Raw genomic sequence first — 26,020 nt, forward strand, 5'->3', positions numbered from 1 at the left:
TATGCAACCCTTAGGGTCCATTTTTAATAACATGGCATCTCTTTTCACTGTTATGTGGATGAAATGCAAATTGATCTGCCCCTGAGAAAAAATATTAAGAGTGCTGTAGAATCCTTGCTGGCCTGCTTGGATGATACTAAAGCATGGATGTCTATGAACTTTCTAAATCTAAATGAAAGTAAAACAGAGATTGTTTGTTTTGGGGGCTCGGACATCCTCAATTCCTCAAACCTGAGCCCTTTCGCCCCTTTTTGTAAACCATTTGTGAAGAACCTAGGTGTACTGTTTGATAACACTCTTAAATTTGACAAACAGATTAACTCAGTTGTCAAATCTAGCTTTTTTCATTTAAGATTACTGGCCATAGTTAAGCCTTTTCTTACTTTTATTGATTTTGAGAAAGTGATTCACACCTTTGTTTCCACACGACTGGACAACTGTAATTCTCTTTACGTAGGAGTCAGTCAGTCATCATTGTATCGTCTGCAAATTGTTCAGAATGCTGCTGCTAGGCTCCTGACGGGTACACGCAAGCGAGATCATCCATCTCCCCCATCTTGGTCTCTCTCCATTGGCTGTCGGTGCGCTACAGAATCGACTTTAAGCTCTTATTATTTGTTTTTAAATCACTGAATGGTTTAGCCCCATTTTACCTTCTCTACATAATCCCACAAGGTCTCTTAGGTCCTTAGGTGAACAGAGAACTTTGATTGTTCCCAGGTCCAGGTTAAAGTAAAAGGGTGACAGGGATTTTGCAGTAGCCACCCAAAAACTCTGGACCTTTAACAGCTTACCCTTGTACATTAGAAATGTCCTTCTTTATACAAAACTTTTTTCAACTTTTTTCTGTGACATTTGGTCCAACAGAGTTTAGTTAATTATTAGTATTTGAAATGTGTTATTGTTGTATGTTCATTGGTATTATCTTTATACAATGTTTATACTTGATTATTGTACAGCACATTGGTCAACAGTCTCTTAATCTTAATCGTGCTTTAAAAATACATTGACATTGACTTTGACATTATTATGGACCTGGCTGCCACCCCACAAAAAACAGCAGAAGGGGTGACTAATTTGTGTGATTCGGGTATTGATGATTCCGTAATGAGTTTCTGCATGGTCTCTGTTTATGCGTTCTTTCATATTTTCTGGATTTAATTGAATCTGAATGAGTCCATGCAATTTGGATGGAGTGATTACTTTTTTCCTTTTGGACATAATAATGAAAGTTATAAATTTGTCAGGAACAACCTGTGGTATCACTGTCGATGCTGGCGAAAGGAATTTTGTATTCAGATTAGGGGCAATGACAAGAAACAAAATCTTTTAGAAATGGAATCTTTGTATTCAAGTTGGTTTCATTACTTTTATTACATTTTAAAAAAAAAAAAGAAGAAGAAGAAGAAAAAAAAGGATAAAATGACTCTAAAAATGTAAAGTGGTACAACTTTAAGTAAAAAGTAAATCAAATATTTTCCTTACAACTAAAATACATATCTTAATCATTATTTTCTAAAATGTTTTTCTAAAATTTTTTACACAAATTGGCATTAGTTGTATCATGGATATGACACATGACTTGATACTTGCAATTGCAAGGAAGGTGATATAAGGGGAAGGGGCTTTATTGTTCTGGAGAGCATCTGATTGGACAAAAAATTGTAGTGCAGGATGAGTCATCACAATTTTTGGTCTGTTTGCCCAAAAGAGATAGACAGTCATTTTTAAATGTGTATATCTACTTAAAGTATATTATGTCATCTTTTAGGAGTACACCATCATTTAGAAGGCCTCAATGGTCAAAAACATGGACTAAAAGCCACAAAACGCCAATTCAGATTTTTTTTAAAGAAAAAAATAAATAAAACGGTTGTGAAATATGACAAGGTTTACATCTCTTACAAAAGTGTCAGATAAAATGTGCTTGATAAATATCACATCAGCCCAGTGCATGAGACTCGATTCCCCTCAAGAGCCATCTGCTTCAGCGCTAAAAAAAAAAAAAAAAAAGATAATTTGAATTCCAGTTCAAGTCAGATTCAAGTCTTCAGGCACCCTATGCTTTGTGCTGATCCTGATGATGTCTTGCCTGCAAACCCTCTGTCCTCCCGACTACAAATCTTCCTCCCTCGGTCCTTCAACTCATTTTTCATTCTCTCACTTGTGTTCATGCACATCCATTTATCAATACTCTGACTATGTTTTTGCAACAGTCTTCATCCACATTATTGTGCATTGTGAACCAAACACATCGCTATGGCAATTAAATGCCACCTGTCTCACTAACTTAATAGATTTTGTAAAGTAAAAGTTACCTCTACACTAATGGTTCTCAACTGATTTAGCTTCAGGACCCAGATTTTATATTGGAAATTTTGAGGTGAACCAATACAATAAAAAAAAAGTGCTTAAAATTAAAAATTACAATTTATTAATATTTCCATCCTTATGCCCAAACAATATGTAAAGATCTTCAGATGTTATCAACATAAAAAAGCCTGAATAGGAAACTTAACAATTGTGGTTTCTAAATGCGTCTTTAATTTCGATAATTTCATGTTCTACGTAAGCAATTTTCAATCATGCAAAACAAATGGTGATAAGCACAAAAAAAAAATTATCCTAGTTGCAAGTGAACTTGCACTTACTGTAGTCTGGGCATTATTTTATTTAACAATGAATGGTTTTGTACATTGATTTTAACGAGATGTTTTTGCACAACCCGTCCATGTTGGCATCTGCCTAATTTGGGTAGCTTCTACTAAATGACAGATGAATATGAGCAAACATACCGTGGAGTTTGAGTGGACGACAAATATGAACAACAGAAGATATGGGTAGTTTTCTATTTTTTATCTTCCCCTTCATAAGCATATATTTTTTTAATTCTATGCACAATAATGTGGTTAGTTGCATTTGCACAGACCTGGAGCCCATTTTTGTGTCACAATCCACCAGTTGAGAGCCACTGCTGTAAAGTAGTAAAGTGATCTGCTTCTTGTATTCTACATACAACTGCAACCTGCACTATGCAAATAAGAACTCAAGGAGCTATTTTCGTCAGGCTATTAAAATAAACCTCCACATTTCAAGTCCACGTGTATTTTCGCCTTGATCACATTTACACTTTTGTACTGCTAAATGCCCAGCAAAATATATGTTTGCCACATGCGGGAGTTGAGTGTGCAAATATGTGAGAGTGTTTCGTGAAGCTACGAAAGAATGGAGGCCTTCGTTAGATCTCTTCTCCGCAACACAAGTCAGCCTTCCCACACTCCCTGTGGGAAGAGCACAGCAAAATCCTTTGAGTGCCCGGATTTCACTCCCTGTATGCAGAGTCTTTGGCATACAGTCGACTTCAATGCAAATGGTAAAGAAAGAAAGAAAGAAAGAAAGAAAGAAGGAGCAAAAGACAGTGTAAACAGTGAATAAAAAGGAAAGGAAGGGCAAAAATAAAAAAAAAATCCCTTTTCTGTTATTGTCTCTCCCGCTGCTTTGTGGCCGAGGAAACTTACCTCCCACTGACATTGCCTAAAAACATCCTGGATTATCTCCTTCCTATTTTTGTGTGTGGTCTGTGTGTGTGTTTGTGAATCTGGGTTTAATAGTCAGGTTTTTGTGCCTCTGTTGAGTGGCACTTAAGACGTTCTAAGGAAAGGCTTTTGAAAGTGGGACTTATAATTCTGCATATTACGCTGAGAAAAAAATACAGGTTTCATGGGTACTTTGAAAGTAGTATTTCCATAAAGATCCACTACAGTATGAACTATTTGAATTAGTATGTGAAAGTGACATTGGCATTCAGACTTTGACTTAAACCTAGACAAAACTTAGACCAAGACTTAGACCACAGGACTGGCTGAAGATTTTTCCTGAGTTTCAACACAGAGTAAAAAAATCAGTTGCTTGCAGTTACACTCTTTAAAATGCCCATAGACATACAGTAGACTTAAAACTTGACTTAGACCTTGGCATTGGCCGGAGACTTTTCCTGAGTATCAATACAGAGTAAAAATTAAGTTACTAATATTACACTGCAACATTTAAAGTGTCTATAGCTGTAGACTCCGACCAAGTCTTAGGACAAGACTTGAACCCCAGCACTGACTAGAGACTTTTTCTTACTAACAGCATAGAGTAAAAATTGAGTTGCTAGTACTACAATCTTTAAAATGTCCAGAGACCTAGATTTAGACCAAGACTTAGACAAAGACTTAGAACACGGCAATGGCCAGAGACTTTTCCTGAGAATCATTAAGCCATATGTTTACACTCCTTCAAATTTCACCAACACTTTACAATAAGGTTCCATTTGTTAACATTAGTAAATGCATTAGGTATCATGAACAAACAAAGAACAGTCCTTTAACAGCATTTATTAATCTTTGTTAATGTTAGTTAATATAAATATTAAAAAATAAAATAAAAGTGACATTCTTAGACTTTGACTCTGGTAAGAAACCTAAGCACCTGTAGAAGACTGTAGAAGTATCAACATGAAGTAAAACATTTGTGTTAAATATCCATAGATAATGTCCAAGTCTTTTTTATAAGCATATGATTTGTTCAACTCTGTGAAACACTAACACAATTTTTCAACAAGAACACACACACACACACACACACACACACACACACACACAGAAAAAGTCTCCGCCTCTTGATCGTAAAATACAAAGCAAGCCTAAAGCTATCAAAAGCAATCTCTGTAATCCTTTCCTGTATATGCAAATCAGGTCTAATTAGAACCTATCAGACTTGTCCATTTGTAATCATGAGATGAATTTGCCCCAAAAAGCTTATGAAAATGCAGCTTTTAATTTAGTTTTTTATTAATTAAAAGTGTTTCATAGGAATCTAACTGAAGCTAATTTCTTGGGTTGTTAATTACCAAACGTAATCGTGTTTAGTGTGAGTTTCGCCAAAAGCGATCTGCGGGGAGACACTTCCTGCGACGAGAATTCACTGTTGCAGCCGTCTGTATCTTTTTTTTACAATGAGGTCATCCCAGTTTTACAATGAGGTCATCTGTATTTTACAACCTTATTATCTGGGTTTATAACTGTATCCTTCATATAGACTAAAATAGGGACTCATACTCTCAATTTTATGTGCTCATATTAATTCTCGTTCTGTATGACTTCAACACACCCATAAAAACAGCTTATGTCTATTGAGGAAATTATAGAAAACGCAAGACCGTTGAGGTAAACAAATTTTACAGTAAATGGAGCTCTCTTTGAAAACAGTGTCTTTGTTGTAAGACTTTACCAAACCTATTGCATGAGCATGCAGGAAATAAATACATTTAAAATAAATGAGGCTGAGTAAATATGACAGAATTGTCATATTTAGGTGAACTATTCCTTTAAAATGCTATTTTTCAGTAAGAATAAAGCATATTGTGTATTTATGCTACAGCTATTATATAAACGGGAATAGTATTCATTCTAGGCCACAGTTCGGCCAAAAGAGAACTGAGTAACCAATGCACCAAAGAGAACAGAGTATCTTCGTTTAATTCGCTCAAAGTGTGTGTTTTTTTACCATCCAGTGGGTAATGGGAGAACTGAGGGTTATGTGAGGACACTCTGTGAACATGAAGGACAGACCGAAAGCACAGATGGCAATAAAAAAATGAGAGAGGGAGAAAGAATCATGTAGGCTGCAGGATGCATGCCAATGTAGCATAGGCTCTGTATTAGAGTCAAATGTAAGCAGAAAGGTATTTCAAATAGGATTTATCATTCACTGTCAGCAGTAGGCATGGGCACTGTGACTAACAGATAAGAGCTCTGTATTTCTGAAGATATATATGATGTTTAGACACATTCAGGGTGCAGTTAGAAAATGTTTTTTCACAATTGTTTTTTTCATGACTTGGCTTGTGAAGTCAAGCCAAAGAAATGTTTTAATTACATAATTGTGTCACACTGAATTACTTTCATTACTATATTTGACCAGCCAAATATTTCTCATTTTATCCTGATAATCCCCAGTAACTGGACGCTTTCACTTGACATTGATAATTGAGAACTTCTGTTCTTTGCGTGGAGCTACATCTAGGTGTCAGTGCAGATATTAATATGGATATTACTGCGTACATCTTTTTGACCATGACATTTTAAAATATAAGTACTCTGCTGCTATAATACTGTATAACTGCTAATAACAATTGTTTTCATTATGTAACATTTCACCTTTATTATTTAGGAAGTGGTGCATGACACTTTTACTTCATTTTCAGCATACTTCAGCATAGGTGCAACAGCTTTTAGATAAAAAAAATAAAAAAATAAAAAAATAAACATTTTTTTTTAAATATATACTGTATATATATATATATATATATATATATATATATATATATATATATATATATATATATATATATATATATATATATACTATATATATAAAAGTTCAAATATGGTTACAGGTACAGCTAATCAAAGGGATGTATTTAATTAGGAGCCTGTGAGCAAAAAATAACCCAAGCAAAAATGAATCCCCAAAGTTCATACGGTTGAATTACCTCTGCTTTCATTTAATCCTTGTCATTCTGTTGGTCAGCTACATGGCTTTCTAATAAACAAAAGCTGACACAGCATGTCTGATAAGTCGTAATAACAAGTCCTCATTCCAAAACGGTGGCCATTAGCTTTCTCTCTTGTACACACAGAAACAAGCAGTGACCCGCACCACCTCCTAATCACCATTGGCTTATAGAAACGGCTTAATTTGTTTGTGGTTATTGATGCTGGGTGCCACCGATTACCATTAATCATATCAGAGGCCTTTAATTCAATAAAGCAGCAGACTGGGTTCTCATAAGCAGTACAGCTGAGAGAAATTGTTGAATTGTTGTGGCTATGTGTAAAAGCAGAGTTCGTGTGTTAAGGCCGCTACACCCCAATGTGCTAATTAAGGTGTAATCCTCTGAAGGCAAATGTCACAGTTTGTTGGCATGTTTTGCCTCGAATTGCCTGCATATGTTTACAGTTCACACAGAAGGTTGCAGCGTATAGGGGAGACCAGGGAAACTTGTCACATGGGAAAATTGTCACAAGGGCTTTATCTCAGTAACTATAAGGTTTTTAGTAAAAGTTTAATAACACAAATGTGTTTTCTCTAATAGTTGTTTTGTATGTTGGTTTCAAACAGCTAATTCAAAGTTGTCTTAAAGGTGCTGTAAGCGATTTTGTTCTAAAGATTTCACGTGACTGAGATGTTGAATAAGCCACACCCCCTCATTCCAAAACCCCCGCTCTCCAAAGATAATTTTGAGACCAAAACCGAGCAAAAGAGCAGCATTGTTTGTTCCTATGGCTGTCAAATTCAACAGTGGCACAATAGTGCCCTCAACTGACAAATATTATGAATCAAAGCCTCAATGATCCGCTTCAAATACAACACTATAAGAACGAGCAAAATGACTGACAGGTTAAAAGTGTCAATGTCCACGGTCCGCAGACACATTTTTGTTTGCTGTTTAAAAAGTCTACAGCTGTCACAGAAACCAGCGAGATATCTCAGGACACGTATTTCATTAATAACTTTAAGGGAGTAGTTGAACATTTTTTTTGCATACTTTTGCATGAAAAAATCACAACACCTTTAAATTACACAAATGTTTGTGACTGTGATCCTCCAAACTAAATATCATGCAAGTAATGCAACTAAATAATGAAGGTAGATTTTAAACAAAAAATTTCTTTATTTTTTTCTTTCTTTCTTTTTTATTTTATTTTTTTCATAAATGTCAGGTCAGGGCAAGTTGTCACATGTGTTTTAAATATTATACATTAATACAATTCATAATATTTACAATATTTGTTGGCCATAACAATGGTTCGATATAATTTTTTTTTTTTTTTTTTTTTTTTTTTTTTTATAATTTTTTTTTTTTATCATTATTTTACTTGTTGAATTTTGCTGAAATGTCTATACTAAGCTGTTAAGGCAGGTTTCATTGACAACATACCCCATATGGTGCAACAACAAAATGTGCCATGTTGTCACATAAAACCCATGAGTGTTCAGTGAACTGAATCTTTTTCTTCCTTGGCGATAATGGTGGAAATGTTCAATAGCTTTTTTTATTTTATTTATTTTTTTGTAGCCAAGACTTTAAGGCATATGCCAAGTACAGAAACTGACTTTCCAAAACCTAGCCTGAGAAATATTTTAGAGTAAAAAGTGCGACCAGTAGCCCAGATCTCCCCTATTTATGTAAAAGATTTATTATGTAAGAAATCGATTCATTGATAGTAGTTAGCCTGATTTAATGACACACAGACTCTTCGTGCTGGTGCAGGTGTTTTTTTTTTTTTGTTTTGTTTTTTTTAAGTATGGATGTTCAGGTTAATGAAATGCATTGTGATGTTTCAGTATGGTGTCAGCTGGGCCGACACACTCAGCAGGACGATGGCAGATGGATGAGGTGCCCTGCCTGTGTGAGTGTGTGTGTTTGGGGCTTGATGTTTACACAGAGCCGCATGAATCTCGTTGGATGCTGTTCACCGCAGTAAGGCTGTGCTTGACTGCTGCAGTGGCTGTCACAATACAACTGTGTGCTAACTGAAGAGAAAATACAACTTTTTTCTTTATATTTGGTAGACTGAACGTTTCTGGATGGAACTGCAAATCTCTTTAAGGTGATTTTAAAGCTGATGTGTGCAGTTTTTTACATTAAAATGACTAGTCCTATTTTAGTTCAATGTGCAACTATAAGTAAGCTATTTTTAGGGTTGATTTCCCTGAAAGTGAAACACTGTGGTGCTATCAAAATATTGCTCTGTTTGATCTGTTTGCTCTGTTTGCATCCTGACAAGCCAGACATAACAACATTCTCTCAACCAATGGCAGTAGTCTGGGGTGGCACTATGTGTTTGTCCGAACAAAGATTTAAATTTCCTGAATTTGTTTAATGTCAATCACATTTGAAACCCTCATTTCACTATAACATAGTCCTATAGACTTATGTACTGCAAGTGCCACAACATCTATACAGGTGTGTATAGTCGTCACATGAAGAAAAAAATGTCTGGGGGCCAAACAATTGTCTGCAGCAAAATATACAACTTAAAAAATAAATGCCTATAGACCAAGCATAGCATTAAAATAAAGTGGACCTTAGCCAATGGGAAGTGAGAAAAAGTAAGGCAAAAGTTAAAAAGTAATAAATTTTTTTAAACACAATAATCAGGGTTCCCACAGTCATGGAAAATTGGAATTATCAGGGAATTTTTAAATTGTCATGAAAAGTATTAAAATCTTTAAAGTCATAGTAAGTCACAGATATTTCGACATGAATATGGTGAATATACTTTTTTATAACTAAGCTCTGCTGAAGTGATGTCTGGTTTTTTAATTAATTGTTCTTTCGGTCCTTAATGGGATAGTTCATCCAAAAATGTAAATTCTCTTATTATTTACTTACCCTCATGATATCCCAGGTGTGTATGACTTTCTTTCTTCAGCAGAACACATTTGAAGAAAAACAGAAAAATATCTCAGCTCAGTAGGTCCTTAAAATGCAAGTGGATGGTGATTTGACTTCTGAAGCGCCAAAACTCACAGACAGTCAGCATAAACGACATCCATACGACTCCAGCTGTTAAATGAATGTCTTCTAAAGTGATACAATCTCTTTTGGTGTGAAAAAGATCAATATTTAAGTACTTTTTAACTATAATCCAACGCTTCCGGTAAGCTTCACGAGAGGGTGGAGATCGTGCGGTCTCTCGTGTGACGTATTCGCGTTGCCATGATACAGATGTAATCTCACGTTCTCCTCTCAGTTGAGACATCCAGGATAAGCACACAAACGCACCATTGTGAGTAAAAAAACAGATAAATCTAAACCACAATCAGCAAAGTTACTGTACAGCGTTCCTCATTTGTAAATAGTGCTGCTCTTCCAGGTGTGTCGCATGTGCGTCTGTTCTCATGTGTCTCACGTGCCAACGTGATTACATCACATGCGCATACTGCTGCTGACCGGAAGGATGATTTATAGTTATAAAAGTACTAAAATATATATCTTTTTCACACCAAAAGTGATCGTGTCACTTTAGAAGATGTTAATTTAACAGCTGGAGTTGTATGGATGACGTTTATGCTGTCTATCTGTTCTTTTTGGCGCTTCAAAAGTCAAATCACCATCTACTTGCATTTTAAGGACCTACTGAGCTAAGATATTTTTCTAATTTCCGTCAAATGTGTTCTGGTGAAGAAAGAAAGTCATACACACCTGGGATATTATGAGGGTGAGTAAATGATGAGAGGATTTAAATTTTTGGGAGAACTATCCCTTTAACAATGATTCGCCCAAACCACTTCATAAATCTGTCTGAATTATTCATTAGCGAACTGGTCTGAAATAGAGTTATTAAAAAAATAAAAAATCCTTATCCAGTAATCACAAAAAACATGGAAAGGTAAAAAATGTGTGACCGATAATGTAATGTATTACTTTTTAAATTAATGTTCCCCAACACATTTTCTTTTCCATTGCCTAGCTTTTTCAATATGGATTTACTATTTTATGGGTCAGTGAAGGACAAAAATATCAAGAAATCCATTCTCTAAAAATATATTTAAAATATCAATCATTAAAGCTTAGTTCACTACTTAGTTCAGACTAAAAGTGTTAATGCACAAAAAAGCTAAACAGCAAATAATTTAACAGAACACAGTTGTCTCGAAACGGCATCTAGAAAATGCGGCAATTAAAAGACGTCTGTCTAGCGCATGGTTACATTGAAAAACAACAGACAAACAGTGCAAATGGACACAAATTTGAACCGATGTGAACAGCCCTAAGGCTTTCAAAAGCTGCAGTACGCTATGATTCGCATTCAAAACCTGATGCTGCTATTACAGTATCAGTGATTGTTTGTATTCAAGTTATGGGAAGCCATTTCCGTGTCAGTGATTTCATTAGCCATTGATTCCCAAAAGAAAATGCATGTATATAGTTTGATTATGTGATTTCATTACAAAGACAAAAACACACAAGGTTTAATCACAGCTAATGCAAACACATTAATAACTGACAGCCTTTGATCAACTGCACAGGTTCTGAGTTTATGAGCAGGTCGCTCTCTACACCAGTCATTGGGAATTGGCAGCATGTCACTTTGCAGTATGTCTGAGAGTGTTGGGGACTGTCAGCTGTTGGGCGGATTGGAATGGGCCTTCCCTCCACCCTCCCAACTCAGCCAGATGCTCTGTGTTGGTCTTCAGGGAGAAAGCTGCAGATGTCTCGTCTCCATATTCATCAGAAGATGGTGAGAGGTGGGAAACGGTGCTACCCGGTGGAAGTGGCCCGCAGCTGGGTCAGCATGTCCCAGCAAATCCCTCTGGATGTTTCTTCAGCCTAACATATCTATCTCTGCAGTTTCACCTGCAGTCGACAGTCCCACCTGTCTGCTCGACTGCGAGATGAGGGTATCAAAGTAAGGATTAAAAAAAACAGTAACCCGCCACCAACTACTGACTTTAATTTCTAAAGCTTCACGCAGACATGAACATTGATAATCGAAAAACTTTAAAGCCATTGTTTTTCGAGTAAAACGTAAATTTGAAGTCATTTTTCAGTGAAAATCACATATTTTGAAAACAAGACATTTGATTTTTTAGAATATCATACGCTGACGAATTGTAACCAAGAAGATTTTTATTTTATTTTATTTTTTACTAAAAGTACAAAGGGGCATTTTTCATTTCATGTTGTTTTGAAGCAACTATCAAGAAGTATGAGTTAGTGTCACTTCCTCTGTAGGAGGGCCCCTTGTTCTTTCAACTTTTTGTCCTCTGGCATAACATATGTCTCAGGTAGTGAGTCAAGCACTGACAACTCATCTAACTGTCTTCCCCACATATACAGTATCCTCCCACCTACAAACACACACACATACACACACACATACAGCTCATCAACCCCACCTCTGACAGGTGTCAAAGCTCAGCTGCTGCGACTGCCTTTAAGAGCTGCCAAACTGTACGAGTATGTTCCCTCTACCTCATGAGCACAAACACACTCTCTCTTGAATACAAACCCTAAGAAATGCTCAGATGTTCAGTAAACAGGTGTGTCGACTCACACAAACATAAATATGACTCATTGTGAGTTTTAGTGCGTGACTCACGCAGTTGGTGCAGGTGTTTCCAGGCTCTGGAAGAAGGGCAGGCTGTGATCGTGACTAAAGAGCAGGAATTCCCCGCCAGCGTGTCGCAGAGATTTTGTTGCCTGAAAAAGACCTTGCGTGGGTCTACCGATTTCTCCAACATCTTCAGATGGGTCTAGAGAATAAATGCAAAAATAATGTTTGCTTTAGCGTTGAGTTGTAATAACTGGCATTTATTATTTTCTAAATATCTTGTAAAATTGCATATCTTGTTTCTAAATATGTCATTTTTGGCTCAACCTAACCTATACTTGCCAATAAAAGGTCTGGTTGATATATTTTTCCCAAAATAAACAAATTAATAAATAAATAATATTTTTATATAAAGAAAAGTAAGACTCTTAAAATGTATTACAAAGCAACATTATTTCTGTGTTTAAGACATTGATCAAACAAATAATGTAATAAAATTATGTAAAAAAAATGAACACATTATTAGTCAAAATCAACAAAAACTAATAGTAGAACAACAAATATTACCAATACGTAAGTTTTTTTTTTTTTTTACAATTTAAACAAGATATAATTTTTATGCTCATTTAATATGCTTAATTATCAGTATATATATATATATATATATATATATATATATATATATATATATATATATATATACTGATCAGCCACAACATTAACACCAGCCTGCCTAATATTGTGTAGGTACAACAGTAGTTCAGTTACAGAAATATTCAAACCAGCCCATCTGGCACCAACAATCATCCATGCGATTATCTAATCAAATTCAGGATCAGGATCAAAAGTTCCTCTGATTCACAAATCATGACGGTCACTCCGTGATAATCCAAGCAGGTGATCCAGGTCATTTAAACTGTCAGAAGATTGCTTCTCGTGCTGGATCCTCACGAGCACGTGAGCGGAACTTCAAAGTAAAATCACTTTGTGTATGCTATAAGTAAATGTCTTATTCACTATGCACTGTATGTACAATTGGTTTGATTCAATATTTTTTGAGTAAATGCGATTGCTAATGTGGACATGTCATCCATGGTTACTGGATTACTGTTTGTACTGTTATTTCCTTCTTCCTAATATATTCACGATTTCTTCATGTGCAAATAAATTATTAAAATGTGATGACTAAACAGAAATCAGAAGAAACTGCTATCTACCATTTAAAATAACATATTTTTTAGATTCTTTTTTACAAAGTTAAAGTTTTGTGTGAAACTGAGTAAATATAGTGCTAAATAAGAGTTTCTTAATTATTTTTTTTTAACAATTGTATGTTTATTACTATATTAAATTGTGTGATATATCGGCATTGTATCGGCCTATCGGCCACCCTGCTCTCTGAACATTGGCATCTGCATCGGCCGTTAAAAAAAACATATTTTTCGACCACTACTTGAGATCCAGTGAGATCACCCCGAAAACACTCACAGAGCACATAATGTAAAGTCAAGCACCTGGAGGGTGGTGTAGGTGTAAGGGTAGTGGTAGGCCAAGTAGCACACATCGTCGTCATGCTGAAAGGTCACCATGAATGTCAGGGTGTAGAAAGAAGAACTTTGACCTCTTCTGGGGCAGAAATGATTTCTGTGGGGGAGTCAAAAACAGCGTTGTTGCGATAGTTTTTGCCTAATAAAAAGTAAAGAAATGTGAAATCAGGCAAGGTGAAGTAAAAAAAAAAAAAAAAAAAAAAAAACACTGACTGAACTGTGTTTAGCCCATAGACAAGTCGATCTTACCTGTAGTAGCAGATCTCAGAGCCTGTTCTCACCCAGTGTGGTCTGCCCTCCAGAGCCTCCCTCACGGAATACAGCACAGGCTGCATGCCTAAAACATAGTGAGGATTATTTTAAGAAGTTTCCCACAACCAGTGAGGTATGAACCACATCGAACATTTAGTCATTCAATGGTCAGACTGTAATTGCTAAGCATGCAGATTGTTCGTTTAGATAATAATCACAAGCAAATTAAGTGACAATGGTTGCATATGCTTTTAATGTGGTAATGCCAACTTCTTGTGTACAAAATTCAAGCCACTATTGGTTCACCTTGTATTTAATACATAAAAATAACATCAAAGCCCTTGTGTGAAGTATAAATCTGCAATTCAGAAAAGGCATATCCATTAGCAATGTCCTTATGAAGCAAGATGGTTCAGTCGGCGGCCAACTTGGTAACGCCCCCAAGCGAAAAAATGTATTATTTTTAACAGTAAATTATCTAAATATAACATACATATAGTACATTTACATGAGAAGCAACATTTTTATAATATATTAAGACTTTTTAGAGAGTGTTATCTTGAAAAAAGGGTGTATTTTTACTCACCACATTACCAAAATATATTGCTTTAGGCATAAACCTCACTAAATTTAGTTAAATTCAAGATACATTACCTATTTTTCTTTATATCTTACAATGTTTTTGCTCTTAAGTAAATAATTTAGTTTTATGGATATGTAGAAGTTTTACTAGAAAGTTACACAGATGCTGATTAAGAACATTATGTTTTGCAGTGTGCAAAAACTACAGCTCCAGTCTGCTTGAATGTGAAAGTCTGAAATTGCCTAACAACTGTTCTCCAAGCTTCTGTTTCAACAGCATGTTAAATCAACATTAAAATCAGACATGGTCAAATCAGACCCCCCCACCCCCCCACCCCCAAAATCTGAGAGTTGCCATTCTTCTCATTCCTCTCAATGTTTTAGTGAGTGGCCTGTCTCCCCCTTTTACCATCTCTGGTAATATTTAAAATAAATAAAACTAAAGTTTTACCCAAAATACCTAAGGATATCTTGCAGTATTTAAACCTAGACATTAAGTTGATATCCTAAGAAAGAGACGTTGACATTTCATAAAAAGCCTTCCCTTAAAATGGATGTTTGTTGGGAATAAGTTTTACCTGAACTTAAATAAGGTCAGCAGAAAAGGACATCTTATTTAATATAGAGGCATAAAAGCCTGACTTTGGGCTAGCGCAAGTCTCTTATAATGCCCAGCTGCACAGCAAAATGAGGAAAAGACAGTCAAGGGCCATTGAAAACACTTTACCGAGGGAGGAACTCGGAAATGCCAGAGCACTGTATTTTCCAGGGATATACTGCTGGTGTCAGATTTTAGAGCTTCTCGGGCCCACCACTGTATCTAAGAGCAATGTGAGACTGTGATATGATTTAGCAGCTTCCACTGAGGCATCTCCTTAAGCTTGGTGTGCTGTGTGTGTGTGAGGTAGCGGTTGTGGGGTTAGATAAACAAAAAAAAAAAAAATGCTTTTATTTTCAGCAAACTTAACATGTGTAAATAATTGTATGAACATAAAAAGATTCAACAACTAAGACATAAACTGAACAAGTTTGACAGACATGTGACTTACAGAAATGGAATAATGTGTCCCTGAACAAAGGAGGAGGGGGGGGGGGGGGTCAAAATCAAAAGTAACAGTCAGTATCTGGTGTGGCCACCAGCTGCATTAAGAACTGCAGTGAATCTCCTCCTCATGGACTGCACCAAATTTGCCAGTTCTTGCTGTGAGATGTTACCCCACTCTTCCACCAAGGCACTTGCAAGTTCCCGGACATTTCTGGGGGGAATGGCCCTAGCCCTCACTCTCCGATCCAACAGGTCCCAGACGTGCTCAATGGGATTGAGATCCGGGCTCTTCGCTGGCCATGGCAGAACACTGACATTCCTGTCTTGCTGACCGAACGAGCTGTATGAATGGTGGCATTGTCATGCTGGAGGGTCATGTCAGGATGAGCCTGCAGGAAGGGTACCACATGAGGGAGAATGTCTTCCCTGTAACGCACAGCATTGAGATTGCCTGCAATGACAACAATCTCAGTCCAATGATGCTGTCACACACCGCCCCAGACCATGACAGACCCTCTTCTTCTTTGGACCCCACCTCCAAATCGATCCCGCTCCAGAATACAGGCCTCAGTGAGTCCGACCATCACCCCTGGTGAGACAAAACCACGACTTGTCAGTGAAGAGCACTTTTTGCCAGTCCTGTCTGGTCCAGCGAAGGTGGGTTTGTGCCCATAGGCGATATTGTTGCCGGTGATATCTGGTAAGGACCTGCCTTACATCAGGCCTACAAGCCCTCAGTCCAGCCTCTCTCAGCCTATTGCAGACAGTCTGAGAACTGATGGAGGGATTGTGCGTTCCTGGTGTAACTTGGGCAGTTGTTGCTGCTGTCCTGTACCTGTCAAGCAGGTGTGATATTCGGATGTACCGATCCTGTGCAGGTGTTGTTACACGTGGTCTGCCACTGCGAGGACGATCAGCTGTCCTTCCTGTCTCCCTGTAGCGCTGTCTTAGGTGTCTCACAGTATGGACATTGCAATTTATTGCCCTGGCCACATCTGCAGTCCTCATGCCTCCATGCAGCATGCCTAAGGCACGTTCACGCAGATGAGCAGGGACCCTGGGCATCTTTCTTTTTTGGTGTTTTTCAGAATCAGTAGAAAGGTCTCTTTAGTGTCCTAAGTTTTTATAACTGTGATCTTAATTGCCTAGCGTCTGTAAGCTGTTAGTGTCTTAACGACCGTTGCACAGGTGCATGTTCATTAATTGTTTATGGTTCATTGAACAAACATGGAAAACATTGTTTAAACCCTTTACAATAAAGATCTGTAAAGTTATTTGGATTTTTACAAAATTATCTTTAAAATACAGTGTCCTAAAAAAGGGACGTTTCTTTTTTTTCTTTTTTTTTTTCTTTTTATATCTCTGAGTAATAAAAGTTCTCAAAACCATTGAACATTTATAGAACATACAACCTTTGTAGGCAACATTAGAAACCTTTCATTTTCATGTGGAACACAAAGGAAGATGTTGCAATGAACACAGCCCTCCATCTTTTCAGTACAATGGTAGTGAATAGTGCCTCACTGTAAAGCTTAAAAAAGGAAGTATCATAAAAGTAGTCCATGCCATTTGTGCACTCTATTCCAATCTATTCCTCTATTCTGAAGGCATTTACTAGGTTTTGGTGAGAAATAACATGAAGTTGAAGCCATTTGCAGTTAAAATATTTACTTCCATTGCATGTTCATGTGCGCTACAAGATAAGCTCTTCACAGTGGCATGCATGTTCATGCAAGAATTTGCATTGTTTTTAAGACTAAATAACGCAAGTTCATGCATGAACATGCACACAATTGTTGCCATTGTGTTGAAAATGATGGATGCTATATTCATTAAAACATCTCCTTTTGTGTTATGCATAAGAAAGAAAGTCATATGGGTTTAGAAAGACATAAGGGCAAATAGATTATATAATAATAATAATAATAATAATAATAATAATAATAATAATTCATGGGTGGTCTGTTCCTTTAATGTCTTACCGTAGTTGTACTGGCTGTTTCCTTTTTCACAGTTGATGACGTTAAAACGGTAGGGCACACCGGCCACCATACCGCTGACTTCAAAATAGAACCACTGATAGTGTGCAGAGCAATTGACATCAGCATTGAGAATCAGATCATATTCGTGACTAACAGAGACAGACACAGAAAGAGAAAATCAGACAAAGCAAGTATAGGGGAGAATAGGAGAGTGGTAATGAGAGCGAAAGACAGACTCAGAAACGTGTTACATAAATGACAGAGAGAATTATCTCACTCCATCCCTATCTGTTGTTGTGCCACCACATTTCATTTGGAAAATATAACATCTGCTCTTTTATTTAAGCACATCGGAACTGCTCGGCAGACAGTGATTTTGATTTGATCTTGAATGCGTTGACGAGACATACTCGCTTAAAGAGTGGAAACATAAGAACGAGAGAGTTTGTGATTGCGAATGCACTACAAATGACGCCCAAGGGCACTTGCTGAGCTGTCTGTGGTACATGTTTGCGTGTGTTTGTGTGCGTGTGTGTGCTTGTGTACGTGTGCTGTGTTGCAATGCAGATCTTCACCTGCGGACTTGAATGGCTTTTTGTAGGTTTCCACTCTCAAATTTGGAGAAGAATCGAAGGGAGCTGGGATATGTCTCGTAGGAACACTGTGGACTAAATTGCAGGAAGGGAGGGAGAGAGACAGAGACAGAGAGAGAGAGAGGAAGGAAGGAAGGAAGGAAAAGAAAAGAAAAAGAAGGAATAGAAAAATAGAAAGAAAGAAAGACAGAAAGAAAGAAAGAAAGGAAACAAAAATAAGAAGAAACAAGGAAAGAAAGAAAGAAAGAAAGAAGAAAAGAAACAGAAAAAATAAGAAAGAAAGAAAATAGAAAAATAAGAATGAAAGAAAGAAAGAAAGAAAGAAAGAAAGAAAGAAAGAAAGAAAAATAAGGAAGTAAACCAAAAAATAATAAGGAAGAAAGAAAGAAAGAAAGAAAGAAAGAAAGAAAGAAAGAAAGAAAGAAAAATAAGGAAGGAAACCAAAAATTAATAAGGAAGAAAGAAAGAAAGAAAGAAAGAAAGAAAATAGAAAAATAAGAAGGAAGGAAGAAAGAAAGAAAGAAAGAAAGAAAGGAAATAGAAAAATAAGAAAGAAAGAAAGAAAGAAAGAAAGAAAGAAAGAAAGAATAGAAAAATAAGAAGGAAGGAAGGAAGAAAGAAAGAAAGAAAGAAAGGAAATAGAAAAATAAGAAAGAAAGAAAGAAAGAAAGAAAGAAAGAAAGAAAGAAAATAGAAAAATAAGAAGGAAGGAAGGAAGAAAGAAAGAAAGGAAATAGAAAAATAAGAAAGAAAGAAAGAGAAAAAAGGAAGATCGGAACGAAATAGGAAAATATGAAGGAAGGAAGAGAAAAAAGAAGGAAATAGAAAAATATAAAGAAAGAAAGAAAGAAAGAAAGAAAGAAAGAAAGGAGGGAAGAAGGAAGGAAGTAACGAACAAATGATCATAATAGAAAAATATGAAGGCAGGAAAAAGAAGGAACGAAATAGGAAAATATGAAGGAAGGAAAATAAAGACGGAAAAAAGAAAGAGAAAGAAAGAAAGAATTAACAATTAATGAGAGAAAAAAAAGAGACATTTATTTGACAACTGTGTTAATTGAGCATGTTATATTCCACCATATCATGCCATATTGCCATTTTAATTTAACAAACAAATGAATTCATCATCACAGTTGGGCCAAGATAATAATTAACGCTACTAACAATGATTCTTGCTAAATAATTCATTCTACACCATTTGCCGCTGTCAATAAATTCCAATCACACTACAAAAGATAAATAAGATCACTGCACACCTCTGTCTGCGTGAGGTACTGTACATGTCTTTGACACTAGAACATTGCTTTGCATTGGTAATCTACTGCAACCCACAAGCTACATGACAGTAAACAGCAACTAACGACAACAAGCTGTCCGTCAACATCTGCGGTGGCAGCGAGACATTGTCCATTCAGGTGTTTACCTCTCAGAATGCCCCTGACAGCAACAGTCACATCAAAACAAACTTGACTGGATAAACATACGCAATGGAACCAAGATCAAAAACAATTCCTGTATAACTCACAAAAGAGATTGTTCCTAGAAAGTTATTTCTGCTGTAAATATCCATTTCAAGTATATATTCTTATTGTGGCAATTATAGGTCATTTTGGAAAAGAAAAAGCACATGTTGTTGACCGTACAGAAGATCTTTCACAATTGTGGTTGCCAAGTAAATTTGGCATGTCTGTGAAACACCCATTAAGATGCATCAAAGGCAATTTATGTATTTTAGATTTTACCAGCCTAGCATCAAGATGGTTTCTATCTGGTGGATGTATCTAATGAAGATGCCCTTGTCTGAAATGAGTTACCTGGGATCCTCCATGTCAAAAACAACCTTGTTGATGATCTTCTCTGGGCAGAGAAGACGCTGGATGTCTTCGAAAACTTTCTTTCTGGAATTAAATAAATAAGGAAGTACAACTATCAGTAAACCACAGGCATTATTTTTGTGTTAGCTTACCCTGGCATTAATAAATAAATAAATAAATAAATAAGGTGAACTATTTTGCCTGCAGGGGGAGCTCTCATTGTAAACTCACCCTTGGCTGTTGATAAATGCAACAATCTCTCTTTTCAAAAGCTGTTAATAACATATAATGTACAAATGTGACAGTTGTGTCATTAGACATTACTTTAACAACTGACTAATATGCAAATCTATTCAGCTATTGTTGCAAACTACACATATCAAACATTCTGGCAAAATATTTCCAGTTGTCTGCGAAAGGCATCAATTTTGTTTGGATGATGCTATTTCCTAATCAAACCAATGGCATCTCATTTTTTTCCATCCAATAATGCCAAAAGGCTAATTTTCTCGGCTGTTTGGCAATGTTTTACTGCTTTCGCACAAAGACAGAAGAATAAGGCTTAGGCCTGATGCGAATACGCGAAATGCAGAAACCAATCTTTGTGGCCGCTCCAGTCCTGAGAGCCAATTTCTGCTGATAATTGGGTTGAGCAAATAGCTAGTTAACAATGTGGCATGGCCAGCTATCAACCTGAAACACTCTCATCAAAATGTTTACCTTGCAGAAAGAACTAAAACAATAATAAAACAAAATGCATTCTCCTTCATAGGAGGTTAAATTTGGTGTGGAGGAAGCCATGATTGGAAACAATCTTGGTGAGGAAACCTGCTGAAATGGCCATTTTCATAATGTGGAAACTGAGAGAATGAGGTGTCACACAAAATGTCGAAAATGTTTCTAAGATGAACCATTTAAATGAACATTTTACGAGATGGCATGCCAAAAATGTAACTGTAATGTTCCAATCCAGACTTATCAAAAAAATGAAGTGGGAAAATACCGTGTGGAATTAAAAATGACAAAATGTCATCGTTTGTCTGACACTTTCTTCTTCAGGCTCCAAAAATGACAATTTTTCTGATAGTAAAAATGACACTACAGAACCCATATAAACTTATCTTACCCTTGAGGAAACACAATAAACAGCTAAATAAAAGAAATAATGACAATTTTGTTTAATCTCTTTCTTGCATATGGAAGAAAGTTTTCAGCAAAAACAAGTTTTCAACTGAAGGGGGCTACCATAATTAGATAGGTTTTAAGGGGTTTCTCACTAGAAAAGTGTCTTTTGTTGCCTGTAGAGCAAAGCAAGCAGCGAGAACATAAAGACTACTTAAGGCAAGAGAGTTTAACTCAGAGAAAAACAAGAGTTATGAGGGAAAATACACTTCATTTCTACTTACAGTGAGATTGTATACTCTGAATTAGGTTTATGAGTTCAAAATTACTCATGTTCTCATGGTTACAATCATTCAGGCAAGTTAATGTATAATGATGTAGAATAGACCTTAAATTGTGTCAAAGTCTAATATTTGCATTTCTTTGTTTGCATTCTCAACATTCTAACATAGCAGAAGCAGCAATTTACAAAAAGTGTTTGAAAAATGTTAAGCAATATGATTTGGGATTTGTACAGAAACGCAAGAATAAACCAGTTTGTACAAATAATGGTGTCTTGGGAGAGGTTTTTGAAATTGTCTTAATAGAATCAAACAGCTTTCTGTTGCATTTCAGAGTACAAAACAAATTGTTAGATCACCATGAGATGCATGTCGCAGTCTATAATGGCACAGTTTCAATGAGAAACAAAACTAGAGTAATTGCACTATGCTGTGCTCCTAGACACCTCTCTCCAATCAAGAACTGTATCTTTAAATATTTTAATACTGAACATTAAAAGTGATCCTAGGTGAATAGAGAGTTCCTTGATGTTTTTTCCACAGTGACGTACAGCGCTTCACTGAAATACCTAATGCTGTACAAAATATGTGCATTTTAGACAATCCATCAAACACATTTATGATGAAGAAGAGAAAAGAGTAGATTTACCTGGAGACAGTGGTTAGGCCTGTCAGCCTGGTCTTTTTGTTGGTTTTTGTGGGGTTTTGGGCCCTTGACAAGCTAGACTATCTTGAACCAGCTGAGACCAGCAAACCAATTTAGGCTTGTTTGTGATGCTTTGTTCACTAGGTATCCCCACTTTTTTCCCCATCTTTTTTTATGTCATCTCTTGAATTTCTCTAGAAATAAAAGTGCCGAAAAGCCAAAAAAGGAGAGATTTGATTGCTCACCTTTGAACATGGGGTGGTCTTTTAGCCATTGGCTCTTGCCCTTGTGGAGGCAGGTGACCCCAGAAGTCAGGGAAAGCTAGGATGGAGTATCCCGCGATAGACTTGGTATTGGCAGCAGTGGCATTGTACAGACGTGGATCGTGGTTGGGAATAAAGCTCCCATACTTCTCCAGAAGCTTGTCCACCATGCTGCAATGGCCCTCTCGGATGTTCCTGGAGCAGTTGAGGTAATGCTTGTGGAAATCCCTGGTCTGGAGATGGTTGTCTTCCTCTGAACCAGGGTTCAACTCAAGGGAGTTGGGCGAATCTAGGCCGGAGGGCAACAATGAGTCTCCTTTGCTCGCTTTTGATCTCCTGCCTCTTGGTATCTTCTGGCTTAAGTTCCCCTCCAAAGAACTGTCTTCATCTGCACTTTCATCAACCTCAGAGCTGGAATCCAAATCCTGGAAGACATGTTTGTTCAACTGTTAGGGAAAAACAAACGTAGCTAATGTAGAGTTTACCCAGTTTGAGGGGAAAAGAACATCAACAGATGTCAGCTCATTATTCTTGTGGCCACATCAGCAATTCTCAAATCAAAAGTGTGAGAGAAAACGGCAAACGGAGACAAATAGCTGTTACAGTAAACATCCCTCAAAAGATATCCCGTTTTTTTCCTTGGTACTTCCAACTGCTGCATGCAATACCTCAGAATAACAACCAAAAATATACTTTGAGGAAATAAAAGCATCTTTTCAAGACTTTTGAGAAAGGAAGGCAAAAAAAAAAAAAAAGATAAAGAAGTGTTTTTAGAATGCAAGCCAGAGCTGGCACATCACTTCTCCCTTTCAATTGACTTCAAAAGGGTGATACTGACGGCAAATAGGGTCATCCAATTACAGTCTTTGACAGGCATAAAATGCACTGTATCAAAATAGCCAAAGGGCCCTGGCTGGTTTTAGAGCAACCAAATAACAATTTAAGTTCATGCCTCCTACTTTTCCATAAATTTAATGGAAAAATGCCTAAGGTTCAATTTCCCAGACTCAACTGAAAAGGTGAACAGTAAATCTCCACATGCCCCAAAAAAACTGGACATACAATACACATCATGGCCAAAAGTACAGTATTTGGACACCAGAACTCCACACTTTAATGTCAAAGCCATAAGCATTAATAGGGAGTTGGTCCTCCCTTTGCCGCTATAACAGCTTCCACTCTTCTGGGAAGCATTTTATTAGATGTTGCAACAGGGCTATGGGAATTTTCAGCCATTCAGACACAATCATCTGTGAGGTTAGGCTCTTATATTGGCCGATGTGGCCAATTGGCTATCCCAAAGGTGTTCAGTATGATCATTTAACCGGTGGCATCCTAAAAAAGTAAATGAAATCTTTGGTACATCCCATTCTACTTAGACTGTCTATTTAAAGAAGAGTGCATGACTGCATGCTTGATTTTATCTACTGGTTAGTCAGTGTAAATCTCATCAACGAAATTAGTGATGGAAATGTTTGTTGACAAAGTCTGTTTTTTTTGTTTTTTTGTTTTCATCAATGCTAATGAAGACGAGACAAAAAATTTCTCTGGATAATGAAGAATGCACAATACAGTACATTAATATAAATGAATCCTGCAACACTTGCTGTATAAAATTGTCTTAGGTCTGAGGCTACGTATTGCGTCTCAGGAGGGACCTCATTTTGTCATATACATTTTCAAAAACCACAAATAACAACACTAAAAAGTAGCACAGAGCCAGGGTTTTCTTTTTTTTTTTTTTTTTTTTCAGAGACTTCTTTTAATAATAAACTTGATACGGAGCAATACGGCAGCCCTTTTGATGAGCTCTGGGAGTGGGACTCTGGGAAAATGTGCAAAGTTGTTCTTACAAGTGGGTGAAAGGAAAAAGCAATGATTCAATTCACACAGGGAATGCATGAATCTGTTTGAGGTCAATTCAATTACAAGATCTGCCAACCGTTAAAAGCTATTCATGCTTGTCGAGTTTTTTTTATTTATTTTTTTTATCGGCAGATGAAATTCATCAGATAATGAATCAGAATGTTAAAGACACATGACAGGGAAATCTTATTGGTTCACAATACAGACAGACAGACAGACAGGCAGGCAGGCAGGCAGGCAGGCAGGCAGACAGACAGAGAGTACATAAAGAAATATACAATATATAGAGATATACATGTATATACACATCTTTTTATTAGCATTTGGTTCATATGTAGGCATGCATGTATGCATGTGTAAATGTTTACTTTTTATTATTTTATTTACTTTTGTGTAAATTAATGTTTTTTTTATTTATTTTATTTCATCATGCTGCACTTGATGTATAAAAGGTTTTATACAAATAACATTTATTATTATTATTATTATTATTTGTTGCTGGAATATTTTCACACAAGTGGTTAGGACACAGTGTAGCCTAAACCTGACACTCAAATCTGATTGGTTGATAGCAATATGGCTCTAGAACCAATAAGGATGTTGATCTGGAAATATGTCTAACACGGCTAAATCTACCACTTAATGCTAAAAAACAACACAAGTCTTCACATGAACACGTGTGCCACTGGGACCAAGCTTCTCTCATTCATGAATATTTTCACTGAAAAATTACTTTGGGTTGTTCTACACCAAAACCTATTGTATGCTTTCAGAAGACTTGGAATATGATGCCCGAGTTGCATTGACTACATTTATTATACTTTTTAATCTTTATTTAAGCTTTAAAATGAGTCAAAATATCATTGCTTTGAAAAGACGGATCAAGGTTTTCATTAAAAAAAATAATTGCGTTCCACATACAAAAAAAGTCCCACAGGTTAAAATATGAGGGTGCATAAATGATAACAGAATTTTCATTTTGGGGCGAACTTTTCCTTTGAGCGAGCATAAAATATATACTATGGAGGCAGGGTTAGGGTTATGCTTAGAGTATTTAAATCATATAATATTATAAGAGAGTAAACTGTATTTAATATTGACAGTAATGACCAACATGATCTCATAGTAAAAATGTAAAAACTGAATTTTTGCAAAATCATTTTTACGTGCCTCGTTCTACATAACACTGCACTTTCCTATTAAAATAAACACTAGAGGCAGTACAACAGCAATATGTTTTATTCCTTTTTTTTTTTTCACAAATTGCGAGTTTAAAAACACTTTTTTTTCCTCTGTTCCCCGCACAATACTATCTTATTACATCCAAACACTTTTACTTGCCTAACAAATTATTTGAAAGATGATATATTTTAATGCTTGCATTACATATCCAATTACATATACAAGCTTATTCAAGCATGACTGACTTTAAATCCGGAAGACCGGGGTTCAAGACCGGCAAAGCATGCGAGTTGACACGTGAGCCCAAAGTGCCATAGAAGTGCCATGGAATGACGTGACTGCTTCAGCTATTGCGTTTTTTATCTCGCATTTGCTTTTATGACACTATCGGTTAAGTTTAGGTGTGGGGTTTAGGTTAGGGATGTCGGTTTTGTTCATTTTAAAAGATAAAAAAAATATAATCTCACATTTGATTTTTAGGACACTATTGGTTAGGTTTGTGTTAAAGGTCTAGGTTAGGGAGGTAGATTTTATTAATTTATTTATTTATTCAAATTAAACTCCATAGAGCTTTAACCTGAAAAAAACTTGATTTTTGGGGGGAGAACATTAAACTTGCTTTTAGCGCCCCTCAATTACATTTCACCTTGAAAATGCAGTGATACATGTAATGAACCACATAATGTAATTTTGCAAAATTGTTGCCTCAGTCACGTAATTTTCATGAGATCAGGC

The 26,020-nt window shown here is 36.3% G+C and overlaps 1 protein-coding gene across 2 annotated transcripts in view; it reads right to left on the reverse strand.

Moving 5' to 3' along the window:
• Nucleotides 1–26,020, reverse strand: part of LOC127437828 (cytosolic carboxypeptidase 4-like) — a 208,948-nt gene that overhangs the window by 107,698 nt on the left and 75,230 nt on the right. The window contains exons 12-18 of one of the 2 annotated variants that reach the window (XM_051693035.1): nucleotides 22,220–22,683; nucleotides 19,926–20,009; nucleotides 18,094–18,186; nucleotides 17,519–17,667; nucleotides 13,907–13,994; nucleotides 13,625–13,754; nucleotides 12,159–12,312 (exon numbers count right to left, since the gene is read on the reverse strand). In XM_051693035.1, coding sequence (XP_051548995.1) covers nucleotides 12,159–12,312; nucleotides 13,625–13,754; nucleotides 13,907–13,994; nucleotides 17,519–17,667; nucleotides 18,094–18,186; nucleotides 19,926–20,009; nucleotides 22,220–22,683 — 1,162 coding nt within the window. The remainder of the gene's footprint in view (nucleotides 1–12,158; nucleotides 12,313–13,624; nucleotides 13,755–13,906; nucleotides 13,995–17,518; nucleotides 17,668–18,093; nucleotides 18,187–19,925; nucleotides 20,010–22,219; nucleotides 22,684–26,020) is intronic. The other variant, XM_051693036.1, reaches the window with a different exon arrangement.

This window comes from Myxocyprinus asiaticus, chromosome 48 (genome assembly GCF_019703515.2).
Source record: "Myxocyprinus asiaticus isolate MX2 ecotype Aquarium Trade chromosome 48, UBuf_Myxa_2, whole genome shotgun sequence".
NCBI lineage: Eukaryota > Metazoa > Chordata > Actinopteri > Cypriniformes > Catostomidae > Myxocyprinus > Myxocyprinus asiaticus.